The sequence below is a fragment of the Glossina fuscipes genome, unplaced genomic scaffold (assembly GCF_014805625.2).
Source record: "Glossina fuscipes isolate IAEA_lab_2018 unplaced genomic scaffold, Yale_Gfus_2 0, whole genome shotgun sequence".
Classification (NCBI taxonomy): domain Eukaryota; kingdom Metazoa; phylum Arthropoda; class Insecta; order Diptera; family Glossinidae; genus Glossina; species Glossina fuscipes.
In genome coordinates, this window is record NW_023998414.1 from 3,014,459 (window position 1) to 3,038,102 (window position 23,644).

Consider the following 23,644-nt stretch of genomic DNA (forward strand, 5'->3'; position numbering starts at 1 on the left):
CAGCTTAATATCATTTCGAAATTATTGGGGTTTTGATGACGCCACTTTTATCATTTCCGAAACAGTGGTAAAATCTGAATTTCATGTGTCGATTAAGCAGGGGATTTCAACGAAAAAAAATACCGGTGAAATTTAGCATTGATTTGAAAAGTGTGATGGCGACGTGTTAAACGACATCGTAACAACGTCGATGCTGTTGAACACGCACTGAACACCTGCGAAGTGTCCTACGTCGGAAAAAATTTTCTTGCCAAGAAATGACTAACAATCTTAAAAATATTAAACAGTAATATATTAACTATTTTGCATTAGATCTGCGAAATCTATTTTCCAAATCTGTGTACCGCGTTCCAACTAAAACCGCATTCAATAAAAACTTCAGCGTGTTCCTAATTGAAAGCGTTAAAGTACGAATTACCACCGTAACCTTTGGATCAGAACATCAGAGACTATTGTCAGTTTTGTAATCCGCAAAAGAATGTCATAGGGAAGAATATTTGAATCAAATGATGAATTCTGCACCACTCGCTCCTTAAAAAACTATTGAAATATTACAAAAGTATTTTGGGGATTAATGGGTGGTCACATCCATCATTCTTTATGTGAACGAATTAAGTCGTGTTTGTCCCGGGAATTATTGAGCCATAAACGATGTACTATTTACAAGCTCTGCTATAGGTCACAATTTGCTGGCGAATTAGACCCAATTACATATGAAAAAATCTCATGCAATCATGATCATCGCATGGTATGTCAAAGATTCAATTTCTATTCCATTTTCGCCATCATAATTGTTCGGATAGTGGAAGACGCCCATAAACGGCCATAGCTGAATTGGCTGAGAGCGTTACATTAATTAAGCGGTATGTACTTCATTAATACTGCAAACTTACAGTATTGAACACGTCTGCGAACTATTGAATGGAAAATTTTAAGTAAGCGTTTACAAGTTGTCGCCAAAAAAAAATTTTTATGCACGATGTGATTGGCACAATTGCCAACGAAATGAGCAAAAAAACTAACTAACTGTAAAAGGTGAACGGTGCTGATTGTGGAACTAGCACTTCCCTTGCATTTTTTTTTTTTTCGAGTTTCTTCTTGTTATGTCATTAACGGATAGGTTATGGGATTGTCAGGACAACAAAGTCATAACTGACTTGTAAAGTAAACTCAAAAATATCGATGTGCAGTGTTTTAATCCCCTTGTACATTAGAGAGCGTTGCTTTTTCAAAATCCGAAATTACATACCGGATAAATGCAATAAATTGTTTACGAGTGTGATATTCAAGTTGCTATGTGCTGTCGCTAGCTAAAATTGAGAGGATCCTAAATACCAAATAGAAAATCAATATTTGGCACGAAGATATTCGATCCCGTTTAACATCGATCGAGTTATTGGATCCTTATTGGGACCACAAAACTGCCCAGGATATCCGTTATACAATCCATTAAGTGTAATTGCGCGGAAGTAGTGTGAATGATTACATCACTCATTCTAATTCTTGACTATTGTATCTTTAATTACATTTGTAAACTCAGCTGGGAGAGTGCTCATCGCTTAGTCGATAGAGTTTAACCATGAAGCTTGATGTGCGACCAATCCTGGGAGACTTGATTTAAGTGTTCTGAACAGTAAGACAATTATAAAATGATTACCACAGACCAACTCAGAAAATGGAATTACTCCGACCGAAAAAAAGTGAAACGTCATATACATACGTACAAGAACTGCAATCTATTTTGCTTCGCAAGCAAATATTTATATAAATTTTTGTCCTAAAAAGTGGCTGTTTAAAATACAACGTAACATATATAAGGCAATATATGAAGTGATGGTTAGCTTACTTTGGCGTTTAAGAGGAACGCACGTCTTTGTAGTATATTTGCTTGATATGGATGAGAGTATTCATCTCAATTACAGCAAAGTTTTCTTCTAATTGATTACACTTACTCATCTGGATATGGCGGATTTGGAAAATTCAATGAATTGCATTCATAGGCCGCCAAGGTAACGCTGGCTATATGCGGCCCTAAATACAAAATAAATGTATGCAAGCCGGTACCCAAGCCAACCGACGAAAGTATACCTAAACCAGTCCAATATAACACAAACCATGTATTATTTTTAAAGAAATCAAAAGCCACTTGATGAGAGCCCGGTGTGTGGTATAAAATGACTACAAAACTAGCTAAAACCATAAATATGGCGAACCAAGTCTTTCTTTGCAGTAATCTGTAAAAGAAAATAAATATTTTCGTTTTCCTTAAAGAGAAATGAATTTGATATACTCACTTTTTTCCTAATGTTTTAATTAATTCAATTATTTCTAAACTACAATATGTTAAGGTTGGTATGGGACGACGCCATAACACTAACCCTGCCCGTTCGACGCGCTCTCTATCTCTATCCTTTTGCTGTTTATTATTAAATAATTTAAAGTGAGGTTTCATGTTGTTGGCAGCGGCAGGTCCAATGGCGTTTGGTGGCAAATGTTGTAGTTGTTGTAAGCCACCACCGTTTACTTTTTTACTATGTTGAGAAAGGCTAGTCACGCTGCCACTGTTTTTTGTCTTTTGTATTTTTTGTTGATCTACATGATACGGCTGATGTTGTTGCTGTTGTTGTTGTTTACGCAAACGCGCATTATTCGATTCTTTGTCTTTCTTTGTATGTTGTGACATTTATTTGGATACGATTTTTGGTTTCCTTAGTTCTTGCGATTGTTTATTTGTCTTAAATATATATATATATATATATAGATATATATATATATATACATATATATACATACATATATTTTGTCGCAAAAAATTATTAGTTGAGACCTTATATTAAGATTTGTCTTAACGTTACGGTTTATTCTGTCTTATGCCAAATATTAGGAATAACGTTGTTGTTGGTTTGCTTTATGGATAGTGTGTCACATAGGGAACTAAATATTAGGAAATAGACGAAAGGTGAAGCTTTATTTAAACATTAAGTCAATGAAATTTTAATAGTACAGAACATCTGCAGAGATTCCCTTAAGAAAAAAAATCTATATTGTATACGCACTTTAAAACCATAATAAAATCTTAAATTTTTAATTTTTTTCTTTTAATAAAGCGTTATAGAATTAGCTCGTTTATATATAAACCCCTACTGATAAGAAATGCAGGCTAAAATATGAAAAACAGGTGAGCAACGACAGCGCAATGATTACTGAACTTTGTTACACACGACGTAGTCAACACATTAATATAATAAAAGAAACCTTAAAAATCGTTAGGGTGAACTCTTTGGATGATAATATATTAACGCTTCATACCCTAATATTGCACCATTCATTTGAGGGGAACTTTAATTTAATAGATATACACCAGCAAACAATTCATTAAGTTTTTTAATTTTTCGTATGTAAACATTAATTTTTACAAAAAAAAAATATACCATGCGTTTTACAGCAACAAATACAGCTATAAAATGCTCAGCAAATTTAACGCATGATCTTTCAACACCAATAAAAATTCAACAGAACTTTAATAAACAAACAAAAACAAAATAACGAGATGAAAAGCCATAGAGAAAGAGAGAGAGACAGAATAGAGCATTAATTCCAAATGTGTTAAACTAAGTTTTTTGTTGGCAGCACTTCACGACAAACGTGCAGCGTTGTAAAAAAATCTCAAAGAGAAGAAAAATTTGTCCATTATTGTATATGAATAATTACACGTTTTTAATAAAATTAATAAAAGAACACTTTCCGGTATGAATTAAAAGATTTGTACATATTTTTACTTATTTCTAATACATTCTTAGTAATTTGTTTCTCCTTTACTCATTGCTTTTATTTTAACTTTTATTTTCTTTGTCTTTATGGTACGGTTTACCTTTGATTTGTAAACTTGGAAAATTTTGTAAGTATTTTTAAAGATATAACCAAATATTTTTAATTCTTTCAAAGAGATATTCAATTTAATTTTAATTAAACATTTTCCAATTACTCTTCTTTACACAGTTGACAAATTCTCATTTGATGATTAAAAAAATACTTAACATCTGAGTTAGGTGGGAATCGATTACAGTGAACACACATAGGAAGCATGCTTACGTCAAATAGAATTGCAATAAAAATGAAGTTCGAAAACAGAAATACATTTCAAAGCACTAGTGAGCGTTAAATAGTTATGTGTTAATAACATGATTGGCAACGCTTAATGTATATCAAAAAGGAGTTACAATTAATGGAATCAATTATACATTTTCGCAAATTATCGCACATATCAAAATTTTAATCGGATGCACATTATTTTTAAGCAGCACGCTTGCTTTCATGCACTATGAAAGCCTCATTTCAATCCAAATACTGCTTGGAATGTAATCTTTTCTACGTATACATTCTCCAATTTAATAATATTGAAGTATAAATTACGTTTTACTATTGCACAATGAGTATAATTTTATTTATCTAACTAACGATCGGATAATTATTAAAAAGTTTTGATAATAAGCAGCAAGATATTTTAGCTAATGTTGGCAGTATTGAATTCTGTTGTTTTCTATTAAAGACAGAGTTGTTTCAAAATGTAATTATAGCATTGCCTTTAGTAAACAAAAATTGGTAAAACAAACTCTTTTTTGCCAGATTTATTTTTACTTTTTGATGCGACTTTATTTCTTTTCTATTAATATATAAGTCTTATTGAAAAAATTTCTCCATTTTAGGTGGAAGATAACACGTTTTCTCTCGTTATTTTTAAGTCATGGAAACGGAACCATCTTTTCCAGATGGATCGGCGGTCTCTGCAGCCGACAATTCTGGTGGTACAGAATTGAATCAACCAATGGATACAGAACAGCCTGCACATAATGATTCATCTTTAATGAATAATGAATCAACAAATATGAAAGAATCCAGCAGCGGTCCGATTGGCGAGCAAATGGATACCCAGAATCCTGGCGATATATCTTCGCAAGAAACTCCCGCTTCTTCGAGCGATTCTTTGCCGATTACTGGTAATGCTGCTGTTAATTGTGGTGCATCAGAAACTAATCAAGAGAACTTGGCTACTTTAGCAGCTGTTTCTACTGGTAATTTATCCGTACCTACAGACACTAACTCTGCAAATCAGCCTTTAGAGGCTTCAGTTTCCAAGTCAGAAAAATCAACTGACAAAACTCCTTTGCCTCTTGTATCTAACACTTCAATGAATCTGAAAACACCTCAAGATGAAGAAGATGTGAAATGGCATACTGTAGGCATATTTAATGGTTTATCTACGACTGTCAATAACTACATAGATAATTTAGAATGGAATTCATCAGGCTTTAATCTAAATTCGGACAATTTACCAGATTTGTCAAAATACCAACGTATTAATCTAGAACCCGGCACAGCCTACCGTTTTCGTATCAGAGCTATTAATTCGGTGGGTGCGAGTGAATGGAGTGAAATTTCCAGTTTTAAAACATGTTTACCCGGTTTTCCGGGAGCTCCTTCTGCAATTAAAATATCGAAATCATCGGAGGGTGCCCATTTAACTTGGGAACCGCCCCCGAGCTGCATGAGTTCTAATGAAATCGTAGAATATTCCGTTTATTTGGCCGTTAAATCAAATAAAGAAAAAGAAGGCAAAGCTAGCCAACGTATGCCGGCGCAATTAGCTTTCGTACGTGTTTATGTGGGCGCAGCTAATCAGTGCACTGTTTCTCACATTTCATTGGCACAAGCTCACGTGGATTGCTCTAATAAACCGGCTATAATATTTCGAATTGCAGCACGTAATGAAAAGGGCTATGGACCGGCCACTCAAGTCAGGTGGCTGCAGGATCCGGTACAAGGTTTAAACGCCACTGGTCTGGGACAAGGTAGTTTACTTTCACCTACACGGATAAAACCAGAATTAGGAGGTGCATCACCCAGCAAACGGTTTAAAGCAGCCACTGGAGCTGCACCAAATCGCTTAATGCTACCGCCAGGAGCTGAAAATTAGTTACTAAGCTGATAGATTATCGATTAAGAATAACATTTCGTTCTATTTTACTTCTTATTGAGAATTGATTAACTTTCTTTTTTATATTTGTTTACTTGCGTACCGAAATAGTTTTTACAAAAGCAGGAAATCTTAAAAAAATTAAATCGGGATAACGGAAAAGACAAGTGTTTTCGCTAACCAAAATTACAATTTTTGTGGTTAAATGCAATAATTATTGATGATTAAACAGCTTTTTTAATTTTCTTTACAATTGAGATATTTTTCTAAACCATCTGTAATTAAGAGAAAATTGAGAATACAATAAATATTTCAAATACCAATCCATAAACGAAATAACTTTACCTTCTATGAGTTGCAATTGTTTATCTAAATTTCGTCTAACAACATTCTGCTTTCGTTCGTTAAGCAATAATCAGGATCATATGTCAAAAAGACGGCATTATGCGCTGGTATATCATCATTTAAGGCGATTCCACACACGGCCGCTGTTAATAAGCAAACGGTAAAACGTACCGCCACATTCAAATTGCAATAATTCGCTAATAGAAGCTCCAATACTTTAATAGAACTTAATCAATATATCAACGGGATCAAGGTCGAAACATAATAAAAAAATAAAAAAAAAAAATTGTAAACGCTTATAATACCGTCGTTGCGAATTCTACAACAACAATTAAATTTTTGGTAACCTATTAGTGGAGCTTTTAAATCTTCTCTGAAAAGACTCATAAATTTATATACTTAATATATCCAAATGAAACAAATTACGCAGTACATTGCATTTAATTTAAATTTTAAGCTGCACCACGTTCATAATAATGTCGAACAGCGTCTTCGAAAACTGCACCCACAGTACGCTTACCCCAAATTTGACTTTTATCACGTTTAGCATGACACGGATTTTAACATCAGCTTTTGCGTTTTCATCACTTTGATTAGTTTCCTTTGTCGCACTATTCCCCTCATCAACTTGCTTTAACGACTCAAAATTTAGAGCAATTGTATTAGCAGAAGTTCGCATTAACTTATGATTTTTTTTAACTTGTTGTGGTGAAGCTTTCTTCTCAGTGCTTTCGTCTTCATTTGAACAAGCGTCGGAACTAGAATCATCGATACTAAAATCTGAATCGGCATCGATGTTGTTTGTTAAATGCCCTTTTCCCTTTTTGCGTCCATTTTCGTCTGCACCGACTTTTTCATCTTCATCTGAGCATTTACGCTTCCTATAAGCTCTATTGGGAGCAGCTTTAGCTGATTTTATGGGTTTGTAAGAAATTTGTTCGGTATTAGTATTGTATGACGTCGTTTCCTGAGGTTCTAATTCTAATTTTTTTATTGGTTTGTCGGTTCCAAGTTTTTGCTCGTACAAATGGCGATAGAAACCATCCAAGTCTCTTTGCTAAGTTACATCGCCGACATTTTCCAGGTAATCATCGCGTTTACTCTGTTCTTCTAATTTGCGCATTTCCTCCAATTTTTTACGATATGTGGTGGTAACAAACGATTCTTTATCCTTAAATTTTCCCCCCTCGGCTTCACGCTCCTTCTGCACTTGTCTTTCGATGCATAATTCATGTTCTAATTTTCTTTTTTCCTTACTTCCTATTAATTTCATAATATATTTGGCTTGCTTCGGTTCACGACGTTTTGCTAGTTGTTCTTCTGTTCGCTTATTCTCCATGTCATCATATAATTCGTCGTATTGGAATATTGTGGGATTTTCTGCTAAAGCTTTTTTCAGTACAGAACGGGCAAAGCGCCTTTTCATTGCGCTGGGACCGCTAGGACCTATTGCAAGATTGTTCTTTCTTAATTTCGGTGGACTTCCACTGCCATCTTGTGATTCGGAACTACTGCTTTCATCGAATATGGAAGGTTTTACAATTTCTTTCGTCAACACCGAATTCTTCTGCTGATTAGGCAGGATAAGTCTATACCTAAAGAAGAGATAAAATTAAAAACATTTAATTTCTTAAAAAATAAAATTTTTTCTCACTGCTTTGACATATTTGTTGTATTGGTTAGTTGCAGCTGATTTTTAATTAACTATCAATAAAGTTTCTGGTGCAGCGCATAGCACAGGATTGTTAATTTTATAAGAGAGAGAGAGTGCATATAACAAATCATGCTAACAATACTTGAATATAATATTCTTGGCCTGCTTTTTGAATGTTGCGAGAGTCAAAACAAATGAATTGCCAATGTGGACACAAAGTTCGTTGTCTGAGCATGTACTTCAACTAAAACCTGTTGTTTGGATTTGCGATCAACGCCATCCGCCTGAATGGCAAGAGTCCCGACGTTCAACTCATGCATAATACCTATGGGGAGAGGTGAGTTAAAATGTATAACTAGTATACATATATTCGTACAATGTTTGCTGACTAGCCCTTCAGAGACTTTAAATGATCGTAATCCTATTTTCTTAGTCATAGATTCTCAATGTCATACATGCTTGAAAGTGTGAAGATTTTTACCTAATTGAATGTGTCAAAGGTTAATATCGAACATTTAAAATTTCTTGTATTTTACAAGTTAGCTTAGAATTAAACCGTCATAATTTTTAAACAACGCCCTCGCTAAATTCCCTGTTGAAAGGCAAAGCACAGAGTCGCTTATAATATATATAAATGGTTAAAAGCCCAACTTAACAACTTAAATGTTAACGCTAATCAGCTATGTTAAATGCGCAACTTAACAGACCAGAGGGATTCAATTCTGTAAAATAATGTACCAAGTAAATGATTTGTAAGCATTGTGAGGAGTGAAAGCCATTTCTCGTTTTCAACTCACATGGCCTTTGTCTCGGAGGGTGAAGTATTAGATTAAAGTAGTGAAGACAATAGTAGAAGATAGTTGATATGGTAAGATTGTGTAAAAGCAAGGTTGCCGGGAGTCCGAAATAGGCGATTTCTACGGTCGTCCGAGTCAAGAGACTGACTAATTCAGCCTTGTGGTTTTTCTCCTTTTGAACTGGCAACAGCCAACCGACCAACACACCATCAAGCGAAAGCTTTATTTTTGTCTCTGTTTTGCTTAGCTAAGAGCGAATAAGTAGTAAGCTTAAGAAGTAAAATAAAACATGACGAACGAAACTTTCCAAAAAAAATAAATTTGGTTGCACGAGGCATACGTGGAGTCTGGTGAGTTAGTCCCGGCACCAGGGTAGCCTCACAGCATAATATATGCTTGGAAAAATTAGAAAGGGAAAATGAAAGGGCGTTTGAACAACGTACATAAAAAGACCTAAAGGCTGAATGAGGCTGATTTTCTTTTAAAAACATTTAAGGTGAGTCATGGAAGCTTCTTCAGTATAGAGCTGAACGAAAAAGAATAAGTGAACGTTCAGTTAATAAGTTAGATATGGCGCGGGGTATTAACACGCCACTGGGATGATCAATCGACCTAAAAAACTGCATCTGTCCGATTAAAGATTTGTGAAGATAGATTACTTACAACTTGAATGCTAAGAAGTCGTAGAAAGAGAATTTCAAGAAATGAAGCGTGTTCTCCGACTTTCACGTTATAGGAGAAAAGGCGTAATGCAGTTGTGACGACTATTCGTGCTATAAAACGACCGGCGGGAGATCACTTTAATGCAGTAGAGCGCGCAACGGTATATTTAACTTGAACTGGCAAGTACAGGTTCAGATTGTATAATTACCGTAACTTAAGACATTCATCATCAGCAGAGAGTTGAGTATGCGTTTCAAAATTACTCTCAGACATGACATAGCATCAACTCTTACCGATAACGATTCTTACTTAATTTAATGCTTGCCAGGTTGGCGAGGAGACAGGTGGAGGAGGGTGTTGATACGTGCTGCGGATTCTTTCATCTCGGCTTCAAAGATGTGATTGTGTTTTTTTTTTTTTTTTTTAATATGACCAATGCACTCACGGAATGGTCCCTTATCCAAGTAATACGATACGTCGATCTCAGAAAGAAGTGAGTAAAGTAAAAGGGATTAGAGAGGTGACGGCTGAAGCCTAGTGATTAGTCTAATATGTTCTATAGCTAGAACTTAAGTAAATTTTACCGCACTTGAGATTTGAACCACTGACTTGATAATCGCAATTCTTACCCTATTCGGTTACGCATCCGAATATCATTTCGATTGCAGTGATTAATTGCGGAAGCGGGCGAATATTGTCTGTATAGGCAAAAAAGGGACACAGAATGCAACTTAAGGGAAAATATATATAGAAGACAAGTATATATTTAAATTTAGATTTCATTCATTTCATATATATATATATATATATATAAATATATATATATATATATATATTTAAAATTTTTTCTTTATTGAAATTTTGTTTTTTTTTTTTTTCAAAAAAAAAAAAAAGTTTAGTTTTATTTTATTTAAATTTTTTTCTTTCTTTCTTTTAAGAAGTAAACAATCTTATTTTATTATTCTCTAACTTAATTATACGTTAATTGTTTATCAATTTATTATTTTCTAATACATTTTACTAAGATTATGTCATTTTCCTTTTTACGACTAAATCCAATTTTTTTGTTTTTTTTGTTCACTTGTATATAAACGAAAGATTGCAAAGAAGAAGAAATAAAAAAAAAAAAAAAAAAAAAATTGAAAGAAAATTTGAAAAAAAAAAAATTTTTTAATTTTACATTGTTATACAATTCAATTTAATACTAAATTGATATTCTGAAGAACTCTTCACATTTATGTCTTCTTTCATTCTGCTTTAATTACATTAATCGATGCTCTATAATCGAGGATCATTTTTATATATATATATATATATGTATATATATATGTATATATAAAAATTTCATTCAAAATTCAGTCAAATATATTTGAGTATTTTTCATACAACAACAATTTCCTAAATTAAAATTAATGAATAATTATTTAAGTTTTGATTTTTCATTCTCTTGTTGTTGTTGTTTTTTTTTTGTTTTTTTGTTTTTTTTCACATAACATTCACTTCTCTCTCGCTGAATTGATCTTAAATTTTATATAAATTAGTTCATTAATTCATTTTCTCTTTTCTTCGAATTTCTTTAATATAATCTTTTATATATAGCAAGTTACGTTATTTTCTAAATTTTATATACAAAGTAATTATTATCGAATAATATATGGAATAGTTTTTCATGCTAAGTTGAATAAATATGAAATATTTGAGTTTAGTGTACGGAGTGTGTGCCTAAATGCGATCGATTTGAGTCTCTTGGGCTTCAAGTTCGGGCTCCTCGGCTAAGGTGTAGACACCTTTTAATGCATGAGCGCTACCGTTACAGCCATTCGATGAGTCCAACGATGATGATTGCGTTGTAGGTGTGAGATTATCTAACAGAGGGCTATTCAATGCGGTCAGAGTTGGGCAGGAAGCTGGTGCGCTCGTTGGAATGCTTGGAATATTATTTAGGGGTAAAGCTACACTAGTCTTTAATAGATTAGTTGTCGAGGAGGCAGCACTATTTGGATCCATTGTCAGTATTGGCACCAACTCATGATTTACATAATCTTTCAAGACGTGCATATTATTTAATTCATTCTCCTGATGACTTCCAAACACTAGAGAAGTTGGAGTACCTAAGATGAGAGATGGATATGAATACTTTTTTTTAATTCTCTGTTTTTCTTATTTTCGCATTATGACTTACCGGTAACCAAAGTTTCTTCGGTGGGATTTCTTGGATATAAATTGGTTTTCTTTTCATAGTGTCAAGGTGGCATATAATAACCAGGCTCCTCGTTCGTTGTTTCCATTGTTGAAGTCTTTTTAAATTCTACAACAATTTTTATACGATTCACAATCTCCTCATGTATAACATTGAAACACATGGCCGTTAAAGCCATACCAGACATTATGTAAATCGAACAAAACCATATGGTAGTTGTGGAATCACGTCGGAAACCGGGCATCATATCACCAAAACCGATCGTTGATAGACTCATAAAACAAAAGTAAATGCCATCCAATAAAGGCCAGTCCTCTAAACGGTATAAGACCGCAGCGCCAAATAATATATAAATGATCATCATGCTAAAGCATAATAAAACTGGCGCCAATATCGCTAAACCGTGCATACTGCCGCGCGATTCGCTGGCACTTACTGAATCCAAATCGGGCATATGTAGACTACTGTTACCTAATGATTGTTTTTCAGGCGTTTGATACGCATCAGCCATAGATCCTGAACGTACATAATATGGCTCTTGAATGGTCGCCTGTTGTTGTTTCCTCAATTCCTCTTGTTGGCGTTTCCGTTTCATTCGTCTCTCCTTCTCAGCCATACGTTTCTCATCGTAACAGCAGTAACCACAATTCGAGCATAAGCAACAACATAAAGCCTTTGAAAAGACTTCGCGCGCTACTTTCGCCAATATGCCACCCGTACTAGAAAGATATACTAACGTCAGAGGTATCCCAAAAAATGCATAAGCCAGTGTCACTAAACGTCCTAAAGTAGTGCGAGGCGCGATATTCCCATAACCTAAAAATGTGAAGAGAAAATTAATATATGCAAAGAGAATATTCCTTCTTCTTCTTCTTCTTCTTCTTCTTCTTCTTCTTCTTCTGCAAGTCAGCCAATCAACAACAGATCGTTTACTGAGTTTCAGCATGAATACCAACTTCTTTGCTTCTTAAACCTTAATAAAGTTGCTTGAATGTTTGTTTGAATGTAGATATACATACATGTATTACATATGCGAAGTACGTATGCAACAAATCAAAAGGTGATATATTTATTCAATATCTACTTTGTCCCTTTCAAATTAACAAGCCCCTCAGATATAATACACTTATGCCAGTGATTTGTTGCGTGAGCTTTTCTAACGATGCCGCTTGATCTCCCTAATCGTCACAAAAATCCTCCTGTTCCGGTGAGATGGAGAAAGGGACGCATGTGGCCAAGATCGGAGAATATGGTGGCTGCGGTATGATTACGATTTTGTTTTTGGCCAAAAATATTACAAACAAGCAATGACTTGTGAGCTGCTGGCGCATTATAATGCCACAAGTCATTCATCCGAAACAAATTAAATGATATGAGGCAAGCAAAACTTTTCTTCTCATCGTTTTCATCGATTGTTGACGTGCTGTGACGTTCTATGTGCGCATCGTCAAACACAGTCTCTTTGATCAATAGGTCCTATAGCAAAAAATCGCCAAGCATATTAAAACATGTCTAACCTTTATATGTCTCCAGAAAAAAAAAAACCAAAAATCTAAAAATGCAAAATGGCTGATAACTGTCAACATATCTTGGGGACATATGCGCTAATATAATAATAATAAAAAAAAAGAAAAAAAAATCCGTAAATCGAAAACCGATCGAATGCACGTAGTCTACGGAATTTGTTCTTTGAGCAGAGCACGTGTTTACGCGTCAACACGTCCGCCGCGTAATTGTAATCATTTTACTGGAAATGATCTTTCCCAAGTTTTAATTAATTTTCTCGACTTTTGATGCGATATGTTCTGGTTTTTTTTTTTTTTTTTTTTTTATGTTCAATCGATTTTGGGATGATACAAAGGGCAAAGTTCATTTCATTGTATAGAGTGTCAATGGGCGTTTAAGTCACGGAGTACATTCACACTTTGGCTGTAAACGTTTATATGTATTAATGACAAGCTTTTATGGAAAGAGAAGATTGCGATATAAACTGTCCAATTGCCTGAGTGCGACCACGGAGACCATATATGTATATATATATATATATATATATAGGCAATTTGCAGATCATGGATTCGCAAATAGAAGTGGCGAAATCTGGACAGAAAAATAGGCGATAGTTGGGAGATGGAAAAATCCCATATGTACATTAAGGGCTACTCGTATAAAAAATCTATAAATTTGTAGTTGTAAAAAATATTGTTTTATTAGGTGCCACTGTATAGGTTACTATAGAATATTTCCTAAAATTTCTTTTTTTTTTGTTTTTGTTTTATATGAGTAGCGAATGTCGTCTACTCAGTTAATATGGTGACAGTCAGAAAAGAGCGAGGAAAGAGATCGAGAGAGGGAGATAGAATGTGACTGCAGCCTAATGGGCGTTTGACCGATTGGTAAGTGTTGTGCTTTTACCGATTGGTTATTGCTACGTATGCAAGTATGCCTTTAGCCCACATTTCGCGAACATCGACTTAGTGGCCGCAAATCCTACCTACTCGGCTATTAATGCGGATAAGACGATGTTCATGAGCGAATATCTAAGCTTAGCTCCTCAGTTAGATCTATGCGTTCTTTATTGATATAGACATGAGAACGTCTTTGCACTTTTGACCTTGAAAATTATCGAATTGATGGGAATGAAGAGACTTACGACACGTTCCGCATGACGGTGGAATTAGCAAGAGAGAGAGAGAGAGAAAGAGAAAGAGAGAGAGAAAGAGAGAGAGAGAGAGAGAGAGAGAGAGAAAGAGAGAGAGAGAGATGAAGAGAAAAGATTTCTAAACTTTTCGAATACGACTGGTTGGTCTTCCCCATTCGGTATGTAATGGCCGCATACAAAGTTAGCCGTGATGTGACTCTATCGTTTTCCAGATCGTTCCTTATAATTACAACAAATTTTGAAAAGGAATTAGCAGAATAATAACAATGGTCTGCTAAGAGGAATTATTGAAACTACAATACGTAGAGAAAATAACTCAGCTTCGATGTGGCATCAAGTTAAAGTTTAGAGTTCTACGAGTATTTCGAACTTGAAGAAATTGAAACGATTTTGTAATCGTGTACTCAGATATACATTCTCCTTGAGGCGATATGATTATATCAGATCAGATTATATTCTGCGTTTTTTACGGTATTCGTTCATTAATTTTAAGAAAATCCGACTACGGCTTAGCCTTTATAGCTTTATTCTAAGGCAGAGGTCGAAGAAGTTTAATTTTAGTCACATTTCTTTCAACAAGTCGTGTCGCAATAACCACTTGTTGATTTCGCGCGTTACATTCTCTTTGACCAAATTGTTTGCTGTAAGAGTTAAAAGACCCTGCTCAAGGACCCTTACCCTTACCTTCAAACGTTAGCTTGTAATTTTGTTATTCTCTTGAACGGCTTAAGAACGGTTTGGCTTTATTTTTGCACACAAAAAGCCCTTCATTTCGTAGTTCCAAACTTCTTATTGAGATTTGGATCAAATTAATTTTCAATACATTGCGATGGACTTTGTCATGTTATTTATGGAATACAACATCTTTTACTCTGTATATGCATAGAGTAGTGAGAAATGCTCATAGAGAACCGTGGATGTTATATCATATATAAATGATTCTTTTTTAAAAATACATTCATATATAGCTATTACGTAATACGTATATGCTCAGTTGCATTTATGAAATTTTTCATGAGATCGTAACTTATTGATCCGAAATATTTTTTTTATTTTTTTTTTTTTAAATTTTTAGTTCAAATGATTACATATTGTTGGATTATGCAAATTTTCTACAACAATGCGCGCGCGGAACTTCATCTTCGTATTTACTATTTTTTTGGTTGGCAAAACCCTGTCACAAGTGGATGTCGTTTGATAGAAGTTTACAAAATTTTCCTAATCAACGTTGCATGAATGGAATTTTGTTTGTTGTTTTTGATTCAAAATGTCAACCAATAATTTTATCCAACGAAACAAGCCCACGCTTAACATCTTCTGGTGTAGTTAGTTACTTTCCTTTTAATTATTTGTTTATGTATATTGTTTTAGATATAGTTAGTTAATTAATTATTTAGTTATTAAACGAACTGTAATCGAGATATCATTATAATGATGCCGAGCTTTTTTACCCGAGCTTACCGGTCATCATCGTTATCATATAGTATAGCAGAAATTAAAAGGAGGAAAAAAAACAAAACTAGATTTTCGTACTCCATAATATTGGATGGGTAGGAGTAATTTTTTCTATTTATTAGAAGAAAAGTTAAAGTTCACATTGTGTATTTGTTGTTGTTTATAAGTAATGAGCAGGAACCATGGAGCAAAGCAAAAGTGTTCTTAGTTTTTGTTGCATGGACATGCCCTTTGAGCAGTTTTTTCAGGCGAAATTTGTGGGTTACCACCACACAGTTGGCCACACACACAGATGGAGAGAAGAACATACGGACATGCTCAGGAGCATATACTTTATGGAGTTTTAACGCTTCCTGAAATTAAATTTTAATACAAATGTAATATTGGGTAGGCGTGATCAATTTTTTCCTCTTTTATACAGATACTATAAGATCGGTTATAAAATATAGATTTAAATATATATATATATAAATTCATCTCTGGGAGTAATGAGAAGAATATAGAGATGTCCTTCACTTTATGTAGCACTATATAGATGGGCGCATTGTCAAGAGCAATCTGCATGCAAGAATTTCCAGTGTTTGCGCCATATTTGATGATGATAGTTGCATTGTTGTGGCCAAGAAAATGTTTATAACAGACTGTATACAAACGGACAGACGGACATATATAAATCGATTCAGAATTTCATGCTAATCAGAAATATATGTACATATTTATTATGTTGTCTCTGAAATTTTCCCCCTGGGTGTCGCATGCGTTTTGACAAAATGAATAGATCTCTCATCCCTCGCTGACGGGTATAAAAGCTGCAATAATGGAAAATAATGAAAAAGCTGTAACGCGGCAGCCCTGTCTATGCCTAATGCGAGTGAGTGCGAATAAAGCAAGCGAGAAAGTTAAACTTTTCAAAATTTTAACATGGATGCCATGAGTTTTCAATTCATTGACTTAATCGGGTTTTTTCTCGCTTAAATTCGCTTAAAATCTCTTAATTAAGTCGAAATGGATTTCGATCGAAACGCGATCTCTTATTATACTTTATAGTTAATAAAAAATCCCATTTTCGATTCATTTAAAGAGCTAAGTGTGAAAATCATGAGGAAATTTTCCGATAGAAAATTTTGCCAGTGGCAAACATTTAACTGTCTACCACACTTGATCGCTGTGTTGGTTAGATTGGCGTTTCGTTGCGTGAGTCCTTTAAGTCTTTTTAAGCGAGCCTGTCCGTCCATCAAATTCTTTTTAAGGGCAAAGCTTGTAAAAGATGCATTTCCAAGTCTCAACAAACAAACTAAGGTGTAAGGTAACTTAAAACCTATCGCAGATATGGATTTAAAAACTTAGTAGAGGTCACCTGTTCTTCCTATCGGTTAACTGTTGGGACAAGAGACCTTTTTGATATACATGTACATGTACATATATGTGTATTTGGTAGAGAATCGGACGAGATTTAAAACTCGCTTTAAGGCATTTTTCGGCTGACCGATCTTGGGCTATTTTGTTCGTTTTTTTTTATTTTTTTAAATTTTCAAAAATTTTTTTTTTTTTTGAATTACGTTTTTATCAATTATTAATTAGAAGTGCGTTGCATTTATATTTTAGAAATATTTAAGCTTTTGATGAAGTTTTGGGCTAAAAGATGAAGATATTTTCCAAATGGTATTTAAGTGAATTGTTGAAATCGATAATCGCTGTTAATCCACAACCAACAGCAAATTTTCTCTATACGTACACACCCACCTTATATGAAAACGTGCACATGAACATAACATAGTTTTGCAATTTTCAATTATGGTTAAATGAAAATAAATCAAATGATTGCATATCAGGCATAAGTATTCATCTGCACACAGAGATGAAACATTAAATGCAGTACTTATTATTATTATATAAAATTTATGTACAAAACATTAATGAGGCCAATAATGGCAGTTGCTTTGTTTATTGTGCCTATTTGTATAAGTGTATGTATGCTAGATTGCCGGCATATATACACAAGCCGACCGATACTACTACTACTGCCATTGTATATTTGATACCAGGTCATGCATTAACGCATCTACCAGCAACAGCAATAGTAACGGCAACCGAAACAGCAACAGAAACAGCAGCATCGACAGCAGCAGCAGCAGCACCACCACCACCACCACCAGCAGCGTAGATAGGACAGTGAGAAATCTTGTCGATTGAATCACAACAATATATAAAATAACTGCAACAAAAACAAGTAAGAAAATTATATTCTAGTGCGAACGAATTTCCTATACCCAGCATCTTCATTTTTAACGAGGAACCTCGAAACCTATAAAGCTTTCGATACTTTAAAAATATTGAATGAGTGATATTTTTCATTTTTGTACACATACTGTGTAGGTAATGCCCACAGAATATATAATGAACCATGACACAAAAATCGTTCGTTTCCTTTGTTTGCATTTGAAAACAAATGTTTTCCGAATTTACTTACTGTATGTTGTGAGCGTATTCTTTGACCCAATTTGATCCATTTTCAATATCAATTTACGTATAGAAATATCCAATGACTGGGAAAGATTTGAAGAAGAAGAATTTTTAAAAAAGGACATTACGTAGACTAACGGACAGACAGATACATGGGCAGATGAATAGATAAGAAGATGGACAAACGGGCAGATGTACAGACGGACGGATTGATAGACCGATAGACGTACATAATGAAATCGAAGCAAAATTTATATACTTTATGGGGTCTGTTGAGACTCTTCCTTTTGGATGTTGCAAACGTATTGATAAAACGTATGCCCCATCTTTCGGTCATCACTTTAATAATAATAACATCAATGATAACAACAACAACAACAACAACAATAAATAAATACGTTAATAACATGTTTGTATTAATGCCGAACACTTGAACGTAGAGCGTACGCTTTTGCACATGCATATCTGCAATGTATGTATAGGCTAATGTTTATTTAAATAAAAAAAAAAAAAAATTATATTTGGTTCAGACGAAACCATTTTTACTCAGCATGTGTAGATGTGATTTTCTGCTTTTTTTTTCTTTTTTGGTGGTTAAGTCAAAAATTTGGATAACTTTTTTATTTAAAGCATATGACAGCATAGAGGACAGGTAGCGTGCTGGGTAAATTAAAGTATCTCCGTATATAACCGCCAGGATTGTAGGAATATTGCTCGTGTGCGGAAATGTCGTCATTAGGTAGTTAAACCACAATATATATATATGGCGGAATAATTATTAAAGGGATTTTATTGATTTTTCAGCTTATCGATAGATATGGACGAAGATACGTGATTAGATCGAAATGTGAAGAGAATCTTGAATTTTGCAAAAAAGAAAGCATTTATGTACTTTTCATTATTTATTTCATTTCTCTTTCAATACCAAAGCCATGCCACGCTTGAGCTGAGCGTCTCTTCCTTTTTTGGTGCGAGAAATTTCAAAAAAAAAAAAAAAAAAAAACAAAAGCAAGTAAGAAAATTATAGTTGGCTGAGGTCGAATCTTTTATATCCGTTACCTTTATATTAAAATAGAATAAACGATCATTTTATGAGTAATGAGAGCAAGATACCCATTTCTTGTTTTTGTTTTTGTTTTTTTTTTGTTTTTTAAAACAATATTTTTACATAACATTGTACTGTAAGTATGTCTTCTCAATGATTTAATCCACAACAACAAAAACAACAACAACTTCCAATATTCATATCGACTTTGAAGCCAATATCTTCATCTTCAAATCCCGGAGAATATTCAGTCTAGGCAAATGAATAGACGGGCACGGAGACCGGCAGATTGATGGACAAACATGTCTAGATACATGCAAAATTTGTTATATATATATATATATATATATATATATATATATTATAATATATATACTTTATAGGGGAGTGTGAAATTTCTTTCTGGATGTTATAAACGAATGAATGATAAATGAATGAAATTCCGAGATTATATAACATTAGATAGGCGTGGTCGATTTCTTTCATTTACATGAGATACACGCAAATTTTTATCGTTATATCTGTTGGAGTTTGAATGTACCGAGCAAAAAATCGAAGTATTTTTATGTTTGAAAAATGACTTGTACGTTGTAAGGGCGTGCGTTCGGCCGATTTGATCTATTTTCAATACCAACCTGGATGCAAGGACTTTCAATGTTTCGGCTAATTTTTGCTACCAGAAGAATGTTTACCGCAATTATTATACGGGCAGACAGTCAGACAGACCAACGAACATGGCGACAAATCCATTCATAATTTGATGCTGATCAAAAATGTATACATCCAAATCCTTTTTAAAATTAAAATAAAAGTCACAAAGGTCGCAACACCAGAATATATCCCTAAGTTCGATGCTTCTACGATGTAATCATGAATTTCTTAGTAGATGAGAGAATTACACAAGAATAACGTTACCTTATGCGCTCTGAGTTAAGTTACTCTCTCTCTGTTCTGTTACAAACATATGAAATGAGTGAAGTTACCTACTTTGCCGGTAATAATGGATGGATAACCACATTTTATCTAAGACAAAACCAACTATGATGTGCGTGAAGGGAAGAAGAGAAATCGGAAAAAATCGACTTAAAAGACATTGTGTTAATGTCATTCGCAAAAAAAAAAAAAAAAAAAAACGAAAACACAAATTTTTTTATCGCAAATCTTGCTGAAATCAGCAAAAAAACATATTATTGGCAGATGCGAGGATTTTTTTTTTTTTTTGTTTTTCTTCTCCTTTCTTTCACTTTGCTTTAGCGAGATAGGCTGTTCACTTCAGATAAATTTCAATCGAAATGAATTGTACAACATTCAAACAGATATCTATAACATATAGAGGCGTTGAAATGATTTAAAAGCTCATCAATTACATACATATTCAGTGTCTTTCTACAAAAGTAACAATAAAGCTAAAAAAAAATGAATGAAAAAAAAAAAAACAAATTCACTTAATACTATGTTTTACCCTATACGACTATTATGATAGAACGAATATTCTTGATATTAGTATTATCATAATCTACGTTGTCGTTGTCGTTGTCGTTATTATATCCCTCTATCGGTAAAGTCACGTTTATTACTTTTATTTTTATATTCTATAATAAATGTGTTGCAGGCATCGTACATAGAATTCAGAGGGTCTTAAGATAGACTCGTTTTTTTTATTATTATTATCGATTTGATTCAAAAACATTTTCTAAAACGATCCAAGCATGTTTCTCCACCGTCTGTCCACCTAGTATCTGCCGATGTAGTTTTTTCTTTGCAAAAATAACATAGAGCGAAACAAAGAAGGTCACGTTGCAGCGAAACACGGTCAGCTGTTAAGTAAAAGTTGTCGAATCAATTTGTAAAATCGTGCAGTCGTCACACATTTTTTGCTTACTTTCATTAACTCTTTACTACTCTGTTGATCGTGAATTTGAATTACTTTACATTAAATATTAATCAAATATCATTAATTCTAATAGTAAGGATATGATCATCATTTTTTATATTCGTTAAGTATGTATACAATGTTTATACATGTAAATATAGATATGTATATGTATAAAGATTAAATCAGAACTTTATTCGAATGTGAATAATATTTTATCAATTACAAAGATTCAAGATAACCGCAAGGTAAATAGAAAGCATTAACGGGCAGGATTTATATGTACACCTAATTCCGTTTTTCTACGATAGATACGTTTCCAAAAATTTCGTGTAAAAAAATTCGTGTAAAAAAAGTTTTTAACTAAATGAAAAAAAAAAATGTAAGTAAATTGATTCCAGATCTTAAAAAGTGACGGAAAAGTACAATTATTAAGAAATTATTAAGAAATTCTTCTTAGAGTTGACTTAAGAATTTATTTTGTGCTTACAAATTTCATTTCTTCAAATATTTTATAAAAAATCAATTATACTTTGAAACATCAAACTAAATCTTACGTCTTTAGTCTATGCATGTTTGTGAGGAGTGAGAATGAAAAAAAAAATTCATAAAGAGAATTTTTTTTCTTTTTAACTCGTGTTAAAAATGTTCGTACAAAAAGAGAATTAGGTGTAGGAGACGCAACACGCAATTCTAAGTACTTTCGAGAAATTTCAATGCATTCACGACATTGTTCAATTTTGAAAATTTCTATTGTTTAAGATCGTATAAAATGCTCTTTTAAAACAATTCCAAGATTTTTCCTTTTTGAAATGATTGTATGGCATTGAACCACTTACGATAAAGTATGTAAATCGTGAACGCGTTGTGCATATGTTACGTACACACAAATGCTAAATCCAAGTCTGAATTTAAGTGACATTCATCAGCGCACGCATACCATAAATTGTTACGTTCATTTAAGTGCATATGCATGTAAGTAGTTGGTGTACTGCTCTCACTTTTCTTTTCATTATCACATCCATCGTCGCTCTCTCTCTCTCTCTCTCTCTCTCCCCCATCCTATAGGGGGTTTTGTTGTCTCTTCTTATCACTTTTTTTGTCTCTCCCAATATATGCTATTTGCTCATAAAAAAACTTTATACGATGGTTGCGATCTGATTTAAAAAGAATGGGGAATATCGAGTTATTCAAGAAGATGAGGGGGAGGAGAATTCGTAAAATTACCAAATCCAACTGAGATTATGACTAAGCATGTTAGTATCGGGGATCATTGTATGTGATTTTTTTTTTTTTTTTTTTTTTTTTGTGCTTGCAAGGAAAACACAATATTTGGTTCATTGAAAATTGCTGTCAAAGCAATTGGTAACTAGAACTGATGGTTGAGAGATGAGTATTGCTGTTAACTCGATATGCTGCCATTACTATCAATTGTTTGTAGCGTTAATATTGGCTTCGCATTCGCTTTTTCCCTCGCTCTTTATCCTTTGTATTCGATACGCTCTTCAATACGCACACATACACACAAACATACATAAAATTACATTTTCTTTTTCTTTTTGCAGAATGTTATCAACACTGTCGATACGATACGATACGATAGTGCACAATCCGTGAATGATGTTAACGTCTGATTATTATTTGTGCAGTGCACGATTTCTTCACATTCTCTCTCTCTCTCTTTTCATTTTAAGGAATTTTTTTTGTTTTTTTCATTTTAAATGCCATTCACTATGACTAAATTTTGTATCCGCACTTAAATATGCACATACGCTTACAGATGAGCAATAAAACTTAATGTACGAGTATCGCTCTTATAATCTGAATTTGGTTTAATGCTGAGTGTTGCTGCTTTATATAGCTTTACTCGAAATCTTTTTTATGTTTATTTTATTAGCTTTTTGGAATCATTTTTTGTTTTTTTTGTTTTTTCTCTCTTAATACACACATGCACGCATAAAAAGAATATTTTCTTTTTCTTCGTCTTTTTCTTTTCAAAAGAGAAAAATTTCATTCAAGCATTTTCTTTCAATATGTAAAGAAAAATAAAAGAAAAAATTTCATTTTTTATGTAAATAAAATTAAATAGCTTTGTTAGCGATAGATTTGATTCGCTGTAGATATTATAGAGAGAATCTTCATTCACGAAATGAATGAAAATGAATTATATTAAATTTTCGGAAACTCGTCAAAAACATCAGCAGATTAGTAAAATATCGAATGTTAACTTTTTTTCGTGATTAAAATCAATTAAAAAATCAATTAAAAAAGCATTTGATTTAAATTCGCATATATACATATATATACATTCGATCATTTTATAAATAGGAGTGTGCAGTGTGTGTGGGCCCGACGAGTTAAACGAATAGAAGCATTACTGAGTTTTTGTACTTTTTTGTTTTTTGTTTCAAAGTTTTAAACAAGAACTTCTTTTCTTAAAACAAAAAAAAAAAAAAAAGATTTTTTCTTCTTCTTCTTTTTCAATGCAAATTTTCAAAGTTAATGCCTTTGCTTAT

At 33.3% G+C, this 23,644-nt stretch overlaps 4 protein-coding genes across 12 annotated transcripts in view; 1 reads left to right on the forward strand and 3 right to left on the reverse strand.

Annotated features, from left to right (window-relative positions):
* The window catches only part of LOC119632392 (vacuole membrane protein 1), a 6,525-nt gene extending 2,954 nt beyond the window's left edge, over nt 1-3,571 (reverse strand). Inside the window, exons 1-4 of one of the 4 annotated variants that reach the window (XM_038025292.1) lie at nt 3,432-3,571; nt 2,794-2,934; nt 2,295-2,734; nt 1,953-2,234 (exon numbers count right to left, since the gene is read on the reverse strand). In XM_038025292.1, coding sequence (XP_037881220.1) covers nt 1,953-2,234; nt 2,295-2,683 — 671 coding nt within the window. In that variant the 5' untranslated portion in view covers nt 2,684-2,734; nt 2,794-2,934; nt 3,432-3,571. Of the gene's footprint in view, nt 1-1,952; nt 2,235-2,294; nt 2,735-2,793; nt 2,935-3,309 lie in introns of all 4 variants that reach the window. The other 3 variants (XM_038025284.1, XM_038025305.1, XM_038025300.1) reach the window with 3 other exon arrangements.
* A 311-nt stretch (nt 3,572-3,882) lies between these two features.
* On the forward strand, nt 3,883-6,211 carry LOC119632420 (host cell factor-like). Of its 4 annotated transcripts, none has more exons than XM_038025322.1 (2): nt 3,883-3,898; nt 4,707-6,170. In XM_038025322.1, the coding sequence occupies exon 2, from the start codon at nt 4,745-4,747 to the stop codon at nt 5,972-5,974; it is 1,230 nt and encodes a 409-aa protein (XP_037881250.1). In that variant the 5' UTR covers nt 3,883-3,898; nt 4,707-4,744; the 3' UTR covers nt 5,975-6,170. The 4 variants fall into 4 exon arrangements, with proteins under 4 accessions (XP_037881250.1, XP_037881243.1, XP_037881258.1 ...); XM_038025315.1 differs by lacking the exon at nt 3,883-3,898 and adding an exon at nt 4,502-4,602; XM_038025330.1 differs by lacking the exon at nt 3,883-3,898 and having other exon boundaries at nt 4,631-4,997; nt 5,058-6,211.
* Nucleotides 6,212-6,866: 655 nt separating this feature from the next.
* Nucleotides 6,867-8,265, reverse strand: LOC119644730 (nuclear speckle splicing regulatory protein 1-like; the record flags this gene model as incomplete). The annotated part of the gene is given in 2 exon segments (XM_038044449.1): nt 6,867-7,914; nt 7,974-8,265. Coding segments are annotated over 2 exon segments (1,059 nt in total), but the record flags the coding sequence as incomplete, so codon positions are not given.
* Nucleotides 8,266-11,482: 3,217 nt separating this feature from the next.
* LOC119643952 overlaps nt 11,483-23,644 on the reverse strand; it is a 111,951-nt gene continuing 99,789 nt past the window's right edge. For all 3 annotated transcript variants that reach the window (XM_038043473.1, XM_038043464.1, XM_038043481.1), the window contains exons 5-6: nt 11,616-12,449; nt 11,483-11,544 (exon numbers count right to left, since the gene is read on the reverse strand). In XM_038043473.1, the coding sequence (XP_037899401.1) occupies nt 11,677-12,449 (773 nt within the window). In that variant the 3' untranslated portion in view covers nt 11,483-11,544; nt 11,616-11,676. The remainder of the gene's footprint in view (nt 11,545-11,615; nt 12,450-23,644) is intronic.